Raw genomic sequence first — 12202 nt, 5'->3', positions numbered from 1 at the left:
TTTGCATGTGCAAATGGGCAAACATGTGCTTGTACTAGACAAGGTATCTTTAGAGCTATTTTGGGCTGAGTGGATACTTGACGTAGCTTGGACATGTACTGCTATGTAGTAATTCATTATCTTGTGGCTGATTCAAGTTGTTTCTTGTGAGTCTCCCTTTTTGATATTGAATGACGGAAAGAGATTAGCATCATTACATCTCCGCTGAGTTTTTAGCTGAGGTTATTCAAGTGATATTCTAGCCGCATGCTTTTCTATTCTTGTAGCCCTCATTAAACACCCATTTGATGATAGCAGTAGGTATCAGTCAGTATCAGTCACTCGGTACAGGCATTGGTGGGGTGCTGTTGGGCCTTTGTGACACCATCACCGCCAAAAGCTCTGCAATGGTTCGACTCAGCCGCATGCCCTGTCTTTGAGTGTTCATTCCTCGTTTCATCTCTTTCCTCAACAACCATTCGACCCCGGGAGGACGGGAGCTCATTAATTAGGTACGTACCCCTGCCGCTCGCGTAATGTCCCTGCAGGCAGTAAAAGGAAAGAATGATCTCCATGACATGTGAAAGTGGCCCCTCCCCCCACTCTCCAAGCAATAACGTTTCCCTTACTCCAAACATAACCAACACCAAGATTATCAATTCGACTCAAGTATCCCCAACAAAAGAAAGAGCTTGAGCTACAAAATCTTTGCTTACTGATTATGGCGTGCAGCTATTGCAATTCCCCTCCATCGACGCCACGCGTCCTTGGCGTCAATCAAAGAAAGAATGAGCACTTGACACCATCTGCGTTCCTTTTGGGTATTCCGAGATGACATTCAAGTGAACGAGACAGTTATTACTTCGGGGGCTTTGATATCTCCACTGTCTGCAGCCGGCTTATCAACTCCTTCCGCGGGCTCGGATAGCTGGCACATGAATGTGGAAGCGTTACCTCTCCTCGGAGATAATGGCCAATGGCCAATTCCATGGAGTGCTATACTGCAATACTGCAATACCACGCAATGCAATGCAATAGAGAGCCAGATACAACTCAATCTTCGTCATGATGCGTTTCAACACGACGCTTTTCCAAGTCCGTGTTTCCTCGCATTGCGTCTGCAAGCGCCCGGTCTACGGCTAATCCTCATCTGTGTATTCCGTACTCCGTATGGCTTATCTCGGGCATTTTGAAGACTTAGCTATCCGTTCAACCTAGCAATAGCAATCAGGTCGGATCAGCAACTCCTCTCCCCCTTGCAACCTTGCTAGGAACCAATCGCCGCCTCGTTCAGTCTCAGCCAGGCACTTAACTTGTCAGCTATTAACCACTAAACCTACTTGGTAACAGGGTAGCAGTCCGCGCATACAGTACGAAAGGCACTTTTTATCGCTCTTTGGTGTAGTCGCCATGTGAGGCATTCGGTCAATGCTAAGGCGAATTCAACGCATTGATAAGAGACCTCTCATCCTGCTGCCGACTTGGCGAAAGGCAATCCAGCTGCTGCCGCGGCTAAACATCATACCAGACACGAGCTTGACTACCGGCCTCGGATCTCATGAAAAAAAGAATAAATGTCGCTTCCAGAAAAGCGGCTCCGTCTCGTGGCCACGAACTCGATTCCCTTTTCGACCTCTGCTCCATAGCCGCATCACGTTAATGGAATCGCTCTATTACCTTATCGACCGATCACCCAAAGCCCCAAGGGTCCCCTGCTACGTGGCATGCTCCCCTGTTTCTGAAGACTGAAAGTCGTCTATGGCCCGCTTGCAGCCACTTTCACATGTCAGGAATTGTCGAGTGATGACTGAGTGATAGGCGATGAATTCATCAATTGATTAGACGTGGGTGCCCCCTTGAAAGTCTCAAATCAAGCAGACGGATGCGCTTGTGTAACCCTGATCGACAGTATATTCAACGTCTCATTACGCATGCTCGGCAACGCACGCCAGCAATACAAAATCTCACGATCTTCAAGTAACACCAGTGAACAACGCCAGCATTCCCCTCTAACCCACACATTCCTTTTAGCAAACTGTTGACCAACACTTTACATGATTTCCATATTTTTCCTCACGGCTCTTTTTCGTCTTCTGCATTGAGACTGCTCCTCTCATGCTTCACCATATTTACGCCGCGTCACTTCGGCATATCGTGATCACGACAGGATGCATATTTGCTTGACACGCCGTTGCTCTGCATCTTTGGTGAGCGATGTACGAAACCCAATGGCTAGGGCCACGCATCCCCTCAGTATCACATGTCGAACACAAATTTACTCTTCGTTATCGCTATGCCTATCGTGATCGCGGCAGCTCAGCACGATAGCTTCCGTCGGTCAATGTGGGCCTCATCTACACCTAGCATTTGATTTCAGGCTAGTCAACAGCCCTACATAACTTGCATGTTCCCTTCCTCATGCTCGTGCTCATGCGTGGGAGATCCGCTCGCTTTGATTGATCTGACTTACAAGGGCTCTTCGGATTATCTTGGACCACATGCAAGACCCTCAAATTCGGCTTGTTTCCGATGATCATAGTCCATAGCATTTTTTCTGGGCTCGGTTCCCTGCATTGTCGCGGCGCAAGCCATATGCCAGTCTCGAAATATTCGTGCACCAATATACACAACGCCTGAAGATCGCAGATTTTCAGATTTACGAGTATGACTGGTCTAATTTCGAAACCCACTTATCGCATTATCGGAGGCACGGACAAAGGTCGATATAACGATACTGTTCACATTTCACAAAGCAACACTGCTTTCACCATCAAGGTCACCTGTTGTCTTACAGCAGCTTGTTAACCCGCACCCAGGACTCGCATTACGAATCACATCGCTGAACGCCGTGAAGCCTAGCGGTGTTTGTTTGCCGACTTCCTTGGGGATCTTCCAATGTCTCACTTGAGTTCTGACAATGAGGAATATCTCCGCCTGCTAAGGGACGGCTCGATGCGGATCGAAATGTCAGCTGCTCAAATACTGAAGCTCAATTGGTTGCGACACCTGTCAATCGGCGATCAACGTCAGGCCTCAATACGGTCAGATGCGAAAATGATGAATTTATTGCACGATGCGTGGTAAGTGATGCTGTGGCGAAAGCAAATTGGTGTGCACAGACAAATAGATGTGCTTCACACATTCAGTGAGACATATGGTATACAAGTGGTACAACTGCTGCTGCTGCTCCTCTTCTTTAAATTCCCATCTCTCAGTCACGACCTCTCTTCCATCTGTCTTTCTACGTTAGATATAGTATAGTTACTTTCAGGTACCGTACTGTAATCGAATTCTATCAATATGATGTTTTACAACCTCGTTGCTTTCGCACTGTTTGTGACACCGTCCTTGAGTCGAACCAGCGATAAAGAGATACATCTTCAATGGTCACTATGTGATCGTGATGGAGAAGCCGTCCTCGAGAAACTGGGGGAAGAAGTTCGCCCACCCTACAAGCGCAACCCGATCACATATTTCGACACCATGCCACCGACTCATGCGCAACAAGGTGTCATGTTCCGTACAAAGACGAACAAAGGAACCCCGTTTTCTGTCATCAAGGTCCGCTTCGATGAGAAACCAGAGCGCATTCCTCCGAGCGCCCATTGCGTCTATGATCGATACGGAGACAACGTTCCATTCACTTGTGGTCAACGGTACCTCCTGAGCGATAAGACCAAGGAGATCTGGAGCGACGACCAAGTGCGCTTCGCAGAAAAGTACGACGACATTGATTGGGATGGCCTTGTACCCTACGGGCCTTTCCCAGATGGCAAGTGGAAGTTGAAGATATTGGGACACAAAGCGAAGCTAGATGACGTAGTGGCTGGAGAGCTTCACCTTATGGAGATAGAATTGTCTACGGCCAAAGCTGGATCTGAGAAGGTGTATCAGGAGGTCACTGAGTATCTGAGAGAGCACCGTGTATTGCTCTGCGATCCCCAGGCGTCAAAGACACTGCGCCTGTTTCGCGATATGGGATACATTGATGACGGAGACACTTGGAGTGAGGAGCTGTAGTTACTCGTCATACGTGTGAATTCTCTCTCGGCCTATCAAGTTGCACAAGTACCCCCGAGCTTTTTCATTGGGATAAGAACATGGAGTTATTGGAAACACCTTATAGTTTTTACACGTATACCCTGTGTAACTAGAAGCTGACATAATGAACCTCAGCAGTTATGCTCACCTGACTATCAGGATTCTTGCCAATCTTGCCCCTAACGTAATCCTGTTCTCGTCCTCGACTTTCTCCTTATCGCTGCTCTTACACCCAGCATTGCCCTCAGCATTCTCATCAGCATCCGCCTAACCCTCCTATTACTATCAATATTCTTCCCAACACTCGCCTTCGTATGTTGCTTGACATTGACTTTAGCGCCATATGCAATTCTTGAGAGCTCCTAGATCCTCTGCATGAGCCATATAACTAAGGCTGCCGTGTAAACGTTACTCCAAGGACGGTTTTATTTATGCAGCAGAAGCCTCAACGGCAGTTTCACTATTGTTTTTTAGTATTATCATCCTCGTCTCCACTATTACCATAGATATCCTCATCATTGTCGACTAGGCATGCTGAACGGGCATGAGGTGGGTCTATAGGTGGAACAGCGCGATTGACTGGCCTTTCAGGAGCCTGTGAGTCTATTCGTTGATGATGAGGAGTCGTTGCAATGAGATCTTGGGCGTTGTTCTGAGCTCCTTCTTGGTCATTCTCCTGGGTAGTGTTTTGAGTGGTCTCTCGAATGTTCTCCTGAGCGATGCGTTGAGCGCGACGTTGAGTGCGACGTTGTTGAGCCTTGTCTTGAGCGATACCTTGAGCGAGCTCTTGATAGACGCCTTTCATGAAAGCTTTAACACTTTTTTTAGTGTTACCCGGGGGGAGATTCTGAATGATATCTTGGGCGATGTCCCGATCGAAATACTGAACGATACGTTGAGTGTTGTTTCGGGCAATACCTCGAGCTTTGTCTTGAGTGCGACCCTGAGCGCGAATTTGAGCGCGACGTTGAGTGCGGCGTTGTCGGGCCTTTTCTTGAGCAATACCTCGAGCTTTACCTTGGGTGATATCCTGAGCGCGACTTTGAGCGATATCCTGTGCGTCCTCTAGCTCTAAATTGAGAATTTGAGCCAGACTTTGAATAAGACTTTGATTGATACCTTGGGCATAACATTGAGCGTCCCATCGATGGAGATCCTTGTCAACCCTTCGAGCCCACTGCTCGAATTGCTGGGCGAAACTTTGAGCACCCCATTGATTCATACCCATGGTGATAGGAACGTCCCATGGATCGATACCCTGGGCGATGCCTTGAGCGTTGCCTTGATCGATACCCTGGGTATAACCTCGAGTGATGCCTTGAATGTTGCCTCGAATGTTGCCTTGAGCGATACCTTGAGTGTTATTTTGAGTATTATTCTGAGTGTTACCCTGAGTGGTATCTTGAGTGTTGTTTTCAGTATTATTTTGAGCGTTGCCTTGAGTGATACCTTGAGCGTTATTTTGAATATTGTTTTGAATATTGTTTTGAGCGTTATTTTGAGCGTTGTTTTGAGCGTTACCGTTATCATCGAAATTCTCATCCTCATCCATAGGCTCTGGTGTCTCATCAATAAAAGCCTCCATTTCTTCGAGTGTCTTTGTTTGTCTATGCTCCCACTCTTCATCTATCTCCTTCTTCTCCTTCATGTGCGCTTCGAGAAGCGTGTCTTTGAGCCATTCGCACTCAATGAACAGAATGTCGAGCATTTCATCCCTGTTCCACCACGTCATATTGGTATTACACATGTTGTATGTATCGATGAGTTTCTTCTGTCCCTTCAACAGGAACTCGAGTTCCCAGTCATTGGTGTAGATTCCGTGGAGGACGAACAACAAAGCAGAAGCAAGTCCCATTGTATTCTCAAACGTCTTCTTTGCCAAGGCCCTGAGCGTGCCACGATTCTTGTATAAGGGGTGGTTCTTGTAATCCTTCCACTCATCGTTGTTGCTGATGACGAACCATTCACGCCAGATGAAGTACTTGATGGCGCGCCTGCGCCAGTAGGGAAATAGGTGCCTGTGGTATTTGACGGCGTCTAGGAAATTTTCGATCAGGGCGCAAGCATTTCGTCTGTTGGTGAGAGGAAATGGGCACTCGAGGGGCAAGTGGAAAATGGTTATCTTGTTGCAGAGATTCGCCTCCTCCCACTCTGTGACTTCGTCCCACTCCAAACGCGGTTTCGGGTCCTTGAATTGCTTGCCATTATCGTACCACGGCTTTTGAGTGATGTTTTGTTTTGTCATCTTACAAGATAAAAGACCGATACAGAACTAACGTGATGTTTGAGAGAGTTCGTCGATATTTGGGGGTGTTTTATGCCAGGTAGAAATCTGGAAGGGAGAAGCGTTATCTGTCCAAAAACGTGATTCGTTTTTAAGAAAAAAGCCACACAGAAGCAGCAGGAGCGCATCATTTGCATATTCCAACAAATCTCCTCCATGATCAGAGGAAGGTTGTAAATGAAAGCTACCTTAAGGTACCAAAAGTATGTAAGTTTAGGGTAGGCAGTACTCGGAAATACGGATATCAGATCTTACGTTAGTCATTATCTCCACTTATTAGACATTCATCACCTTGGTCAGCCTTAGCAAACCAAAAATATTGGGGACCATTCCATTCTAGCAATAGCTAGGCCCATAGGTTGCAAAGCAAACCACCACAATTTAGCTGCTGATGCAACATTGACTAAACATCTCTAACCCCCACCACGGATCAATTCGATCCAATGCCATCCATGGCTTATTCTATCTATTTCTACTCGTAGGACCCTGCATTTGTCGTGCTTGCAAATTCATCTTCTCATCCAACCTGATCTCTCGTAGTATATAAATCCCCTTTCTCAACCGCCCTCCCTGGTCATGACCCTTTTTCGTTCCATCTTCATACCAGTATTCATTGCTCTAGCAGCTATTGCATTGTTCCAACATCGTATCAAGGACACAGCAACTTCAACCTTTGAATTCCTAAGGACTCTTACGCCTCTGACTTTCGACAAGGCCAACACTCAGCACAAAGACCATCACCTTTACGCCACAGAAATGTCCGTCACTCGAACTGTTCGCAAGGTCTTCCTTGCCGTTGAGCAATCCGAAGGAGCTGGTGCTCGTGTTCGTCGCTCAATTGGCACTCCTCAGCTTCGCAACTTTTCTCCTTTTCTCATGCTCGATCACTTCTCCGTGAAACCTGGTGCTGGTTTCCCTGATCATCCTCATCGTGGCCAGGAGACTATCACATATCTCCTTGAGGGTGGCATGGATCACGAGGATTTTGCTGGCAACAGGGGTACTCTCTCCGCTGGTGACCTTCAATTTATGACTGCTGGAAAAGGTATGAACCACTCACTTATCCTAATAGCGAGAACTTACTAACATTGACCCAGGTATTGTGCACGCTGAGATGCCTCGACAAAACGAGGATGGCAGCGCAAACGTCGGCCTTCAACTCTGGGTCGACCTTCCAAAGGACCTGAAGGCTTGCGAACCTCGGTATCGCGACCTCCGTGGCTCTGAGATCCCCATCGCCAAAATTGACGATGACAAGGTCACTATAAAGGTCATTTCTGGTCAGAGCCACGGCATCGACTCAGTCAAGGATCTCGCTTACACACCCGTTTGGTTCCTCGACATTGAGATCCGCCCTGGTGGCAAGATCACTCAGCCTCTCCCCGCAAACTGGAACGCCTTTGCCTACACTCTCGATGGAGATGTTATCGTTGGCAAGGATGACCAGCAACGTGTTGTTGAGCAGTACCACAACATTGTCTTTGAGCCTCAGGGAGATGTTGTTCACTTTGAGGTTGATGCCGGTGCTTCGAAGCCCGCTCGACTAGGTATGTACAACACTTACCCCCGAAAAACTATGCATACTAACATTTTGATAAGCCCTAATCGCTGGTATTCCTCTTGACCAGCCCGTCATCCAATACGGTCCTTTTGTTCTCACTTCCAAGGAGGACGTCGCCAAGGCTCTTTTCGACTACCAGACCCACTCCAACGGTTTCGAGCGAGCAGAGAACTGGCAGAGTGAGATTGGCAAGTCCATGATGGACTAAACCTTTCATATATGTTGCTTGATGACTTGGCTGGCGTTAAAATGGGATATGTATTTAGCTATAACGACACTTATGAGCTAGGGGCGCTGTTTGAAAAATTATTTGTGTTGCATACATAAATGATACGAAGAATGATAATTATTATCGGTCCTCTGTAGTAATTCCACGGTCTGTCTACTATCGAAAATCTATCAGTCCGAACTAGATTCAAACAACCCCAGTCCCTCTCTAGGCACCTATTGCAATTGTTCTAAATGAAATAAGCCACTTGACAAGCGATTCTCCTTGGGTTCAACACCTTCATATCATTGTAATACATCAAGTCACACTGAATACGAATTGCACACAGTTTTGAAGAAGATTATCTATTACTATTTCTCAATGAATGTGAGAAGCAAAGTCCACCACCGAAGTCAGGCCGTAGAACGGGGATCACCATCCCAGAACCCATGTAACCATGAGAGACGACAGACACAGGCTGAGCTCGTGTCACGGCAGCACAAGTCTGCCGCTTCCCGTCGTCATTTCCCAAGCCACCGCCCCCTTCTTCATCTGTCACAAACCGCATCAAGATCCCATCCATTCTAACATTTCGCGTCATTTCCATTAAAGGAGAGATAAGCCGTATGCATCATTAAACCCTCGAAAAACCTGACCCGTCATGTCCATTCATACCATTCACCATTTTGTGAAGATTTTTTCCCGCAAACCGACTCCCTGCACCGAAGAAATATGCTAAGGGTCCCAAAAGATCGAGGTACAGGCGTGAATTATGTATCAAACATGTGCAACGTAAAAGCATCAAACATCAAATTATGGTCCAACCTGATTTAAAGGAGGAGCATGGCAATACCAGCAGCGGCGATGACACCAGCAGGGGCACCAGTCATCTGAGCAGCGGCCTGAATGAAAGTTAGAGATTTCTAATATAATATAGGAGTGGATGAACTTACAGCGTTGTCTGTGCCAGTGGTGGTGGCCGAAGCATCAGTGCCAGTAGCATCAGTAGCACCCTCGGTGGCGGTGGAGGCGTCAGTAACGGTCTCCGAAACCGACTCGGACTCAGAACCGCTGGTAACGGTGGTGAGAGTTCGGACAACCTCAGTGCCATCAGTGGTGAATGTGGTGACCTCGGCGGATGCGGCAGAGTCGGTAGAGGCAGTCTCGGTGACGAGAGTTCGGACGATCTCAGTACCATCGGAGGTGAAGGTGGTCACCTCAGCGGTCTCGGCGCCAGAGGTCTCGGTCTCAGCCTCGGAGGCAATAGTAGAGACGATGGTAGAGCCGCCAGAGGTGAAAGTGGTGACAACGGCACCGCCGAGGATAGCTTTGCCAGTGGTGGTGAACTCATCCCCCTCAGAGTTGGTGAGAACGCTGGTGTAGGTGCTCACAGAAACATCGTCGGAGGCGCCAGTAGCAGTACCGCTGATGGTGGAGAGAGCAGAGGTGATGGTAGAATCGCCAGAGGTAAGGGTGCTGAGGACAGTTCGAACGGCGCCAGAGCCAGTAGCAGTGGCCGAAACCTTGCCAGAAGCACCAGTAGTGATCTGAACACCAGCTCCTGCGGAAGGTTAGATATGTTAATTATTTTGTAGAATCAGGAAAACTTACGGCGGCAAATCTCAAGACCGTAGTTCAGGACCTGGGCGGCCTGCTCACCGTTGCAGATAGCAGCAGAGCAGTCACGGAGACCGTAGATGAAGTCCTGGTTGGTGCACAGGCAGCCAATATCACCGGCGTCACATCCAAGCTCCTGGGACTTCTCGGCGCTGACCATGTTGCCGGCGCAAGTTCGCTGCTCGTGGTTAGAGATACTCTAATTGTGCACTGCTTGGTTCAGACTTACACCACACTGGGGGAGATCATCGGAGCTCTGGGCGACGGCGGCAGCAGCCAGGCCGAAGATGGTGAGGAAAGAAGACTTCATCTTGATGATTTCGGTTGATCGAGGATCTATATCAAATTGATGAATTAGTTGAGGTTCCTTATGAAGTTTGTAGCGACAGTAAGAAGGCGATGGTGAACGAAGGTAGGTTTTGCGAGCGTGTTGGGCGAGCGATGTAAACGAGGGCAAGTTAGGCAGTGAATCACCGCCAGCTGGAGAAGAGGCGGCCCGTGAATAAATGAAGTGCGAGTACCGGCGGTCTGCTCCTGAGGCACGCGAGTGATGTTTGCGTGAGACAAAGCAAGGGAACGTGTATCACAGAGGTATGGAAGAGCCGAGAACAAGAAGTGTGTAGCCCTCAGCCCTTCGCAATGCGATATTCAGTGCTCGCGTTCCGGTGTCAAACCACACAATCGTAAAGTTGGAATAAGGCAAACTTGTTGGGCAAGCAAAAAAAAGGTGCCGGCAAAGATGGACAGTGTAGCCGGAGTAATGATGAGGAGACAGTAACTTACCTTGATGGTAATTGATATGTGACTAGGGCAAAAAAGAAGGTGATCGATCTCGTGTAAGAGTGAGACGAAGTGAGACTGGCCTGGAGGCTGGAGGTTGGGAGATAAACTCGATTGAGTTGTTGGAGAGAGGATGTTTGAGATGTTGGAATGAAAATTTCTCAAGGCTGATATTGATGTGGAACAAGAGGAAGGGAGAGGAGGAAGCTTTAAAGGCAGGAGTAAGTGGTGGGTGGGCGGGAGCCAGAATCTTGATCTTGGCGTGACGGTTGCTTGCTTTGCAGGAGCGAGCAGTGCTTGCCGGCTGGTAAGGCAAGTGCAGGCAGGGTACCCTGCCTAAACGGTGCGTTTCCCAGCTTGGCATTGGCGGTCTAGCAGGGCAAGCACGGCACGGGCTTGATCTTGCCTTGTCACTACATACGTCTCTTAGAGTGGGAGGAAGCTGCCATCACAGATTGAAGCGTAAATCTGCACCTAGGTCAGTACCTTGCTGCTTGGCTTGGATACCGCCTGCAGGGAGACCACCGATGGCACGGAAGGGGCCAACGCTAATACGACCCAGTCCAGTCAGGGCCCAGTTGCTGGCGGGGAAGCTAGAAAGTCCACTCCACTGGGCCGGACCGTCAAAGACACAGGCTCCAGCACAGACGGACAGGGCCAGGCACTTGGAGGCCCCCCCATGTTGACTATGATGTTGTTTTACGGGGATGTTTTGTCAACGACAGAAGGGTATTACGATGAGCCAAGCAATTTCTCATTTTTTATTTTGCTCCGCCATGATAATTGAGTCAATGCAATCGAGAATTGGGTATCCAAATCAGACGTCAATGCCGTAATTGGAGATACACAATGAGGTCAGAGCATGAGCTGTAGACGAGATGGGTCACCCCTGTCACAGCGGGGAGCGGCTTTTACAGCAACTTGTCCACGTCAGTGACGCTGGTGTAAGTGGTTGCGAGGGTCTCACAGTTAAAGTTCTTACACTCAAAATTCCTGAATGTCTGCCTAGAGGCGCATTGACTTTGCCGTTAGGGTATCTGCAGCGGGGTAAAGAAGTATACAAAGAAAGCTGCTCGAAAAGTTTCTGTTTCATCAGCAACTACGGATATTATCAAGGAAGCTGCAGCATATGAGATAGAAAAAGAGGTCAAGGTGGGTGGGAGCTGGACGGGCTGCCACGCTAGATCGCCAACCACCCGCATCGGCACCCACATCATGGCGCATGGGGCTTTGAAACCGGACGGGAGGTGATGCTAGAACAAATTGATATTCAAAACTCGATGTCCTCGTTTGGGTTTGCCAATAGCGCGTGTGTGGTGGTTTGTGCTTCTTTGATACCAAACCTCCAGATATCGGTCCTGCCACCAATACAGTCTGTGGAGACAAACTTGACCTGATCACACCCGACTAGAAAACTGGATTAGTTCTCGTCTATGACGGAACTCTTTTGGGTCACCGTGAAGAAATGAATTGATTGAGGCAAGCAGGAAGGAACTCGTACGCCGAGCCGGATAACGGTCACAAGAGCATGAAGGAAGGAAAACGGGTATGACGATTGCCAACAACAGTACCCTGCTTGCCCAGTTCAGTCCAATTGATGTTGTCTTGTGCTCCTGCCACAGCAACCATCATGTTTGCCAGGCAATCACAATCAAGTACCACAGTTTCATCTAACACTATCCCGGATTTCCATCTTTCATCGACCACCCGTGGCGGTAGCTGATAGTACGTG

The 12202-nt window shown here is 48.4% G+C and overlaps 4 protein-coding genes across 4 annotated transcripts; 2 read left to right on the top strand and 2 right to left on the bottom strand.

The window, feature by feature from the left end:
• Nucleotides 1-3187: 3187 nt before the first annotated feature.
• On the top strand, nt 3188-4188 carry BKA55DRAFT_568285 (uncharacterized protein). The gene has a single exon (XM_046192805.1). The coding sequence runs from the start codon at nt 3280-3282 to the stop codon at nt 3997-3999; it is 720 nt and encodes a 239-aa protein (XP_046049221.1). The 5' UTR covers nt 3188-3279; the 3' UTR covers nt 4000-4188.
• Nucleotides 4189-6508, bottom strand: BKA55DRAFT_568283 (uncharacterized protein). Its single transcript, XM_046192804.1, has one exon. The coding sequence runs from the start codon at nt 6263-6265 to the stop codon at nt 4481-4483; it is 1785 nt and encodes a 594-aa protein (XP_046049220.1). The 5' UTR covers nt 6266-6508; the 3' UTR covers nt 4189-4480.
• A 552-nt stretch (nt 6509-7060) lies between these two features.
• Nucleotides 7061-8073, top strand: BKA55DRAFT_512103 (RmlC-like cupin domain-containing protein; the record flags this gene model as incomplete). Its single annotated transcript, XM_046187772.1, has 3 exons — nt 7061-7349; nt 7402-7851; nt 7904-8073. 3 exons carry the CDS (start codon nt 7061-7063, stop codon nt 8071-8073), a joined length of 909 nt encoding a protein of 302 aa, XP_046049219.1.
• An 830-nt stretch (nt 8074-8903) lies between these two features.
• Nucleotides 8904-10000, bottom strand: BKA55DRAFT_539470 (uncharacterized protein; the record flags this gene model as incomplete). Its single annotated transcript, XM_046190137.1, has 4 exons — nt 8904-8975; nt 9027-9634; nt 9685-9868; nt 9920-10000. The coding sequence occupies 4 exons, from the start codon at nt 9998-10000 to the stop codon at nt 8904-8906; spliced, it is 945 nt and encodes a 314-aa protein (XP_046049218.1).
• Nucleotides 10001-12202: the final 2202 nt, after the last annotated feature.

This window comes from Fusarium redolens (assembly GCF_020744475.1).
Source record: "Fusarium redolens strain MPI-CAGE-AT-0023 chromosome Unknown BKA55scaffold_8, whole genome shotgun sequence".
NCBI classification, from domain to species: Eukaryota; Fungi; Ascomycota; class Sordariomycetes; order Hypocreales; family Nectriaceae; genus Fusarium; species Fusarium redolens.
The sequence above is the reverse complement of the archived record's forward strand: the minus strand, read 5'-3'. Positions and strand labels throughout refer to the sequence as shown.

Excerpts from the sequence above, each read along its gene's own strand:
- BKA55DRAFT_568285 (XM_046192805.1), top strand. The coding sequence starts at position 3,280 with ATGATGTTTTACAACCTCGTTGCTTTCGCACTGTTTGTGACACCGTCC.
- BKA55DRAFT_568283 (XM_046192804.1), bottom strand. The coding sequence starts at position 6,265 with ATGACAAAACAAAACATCACTCAAAAGCCGTGGTACGATAATGGCAAG.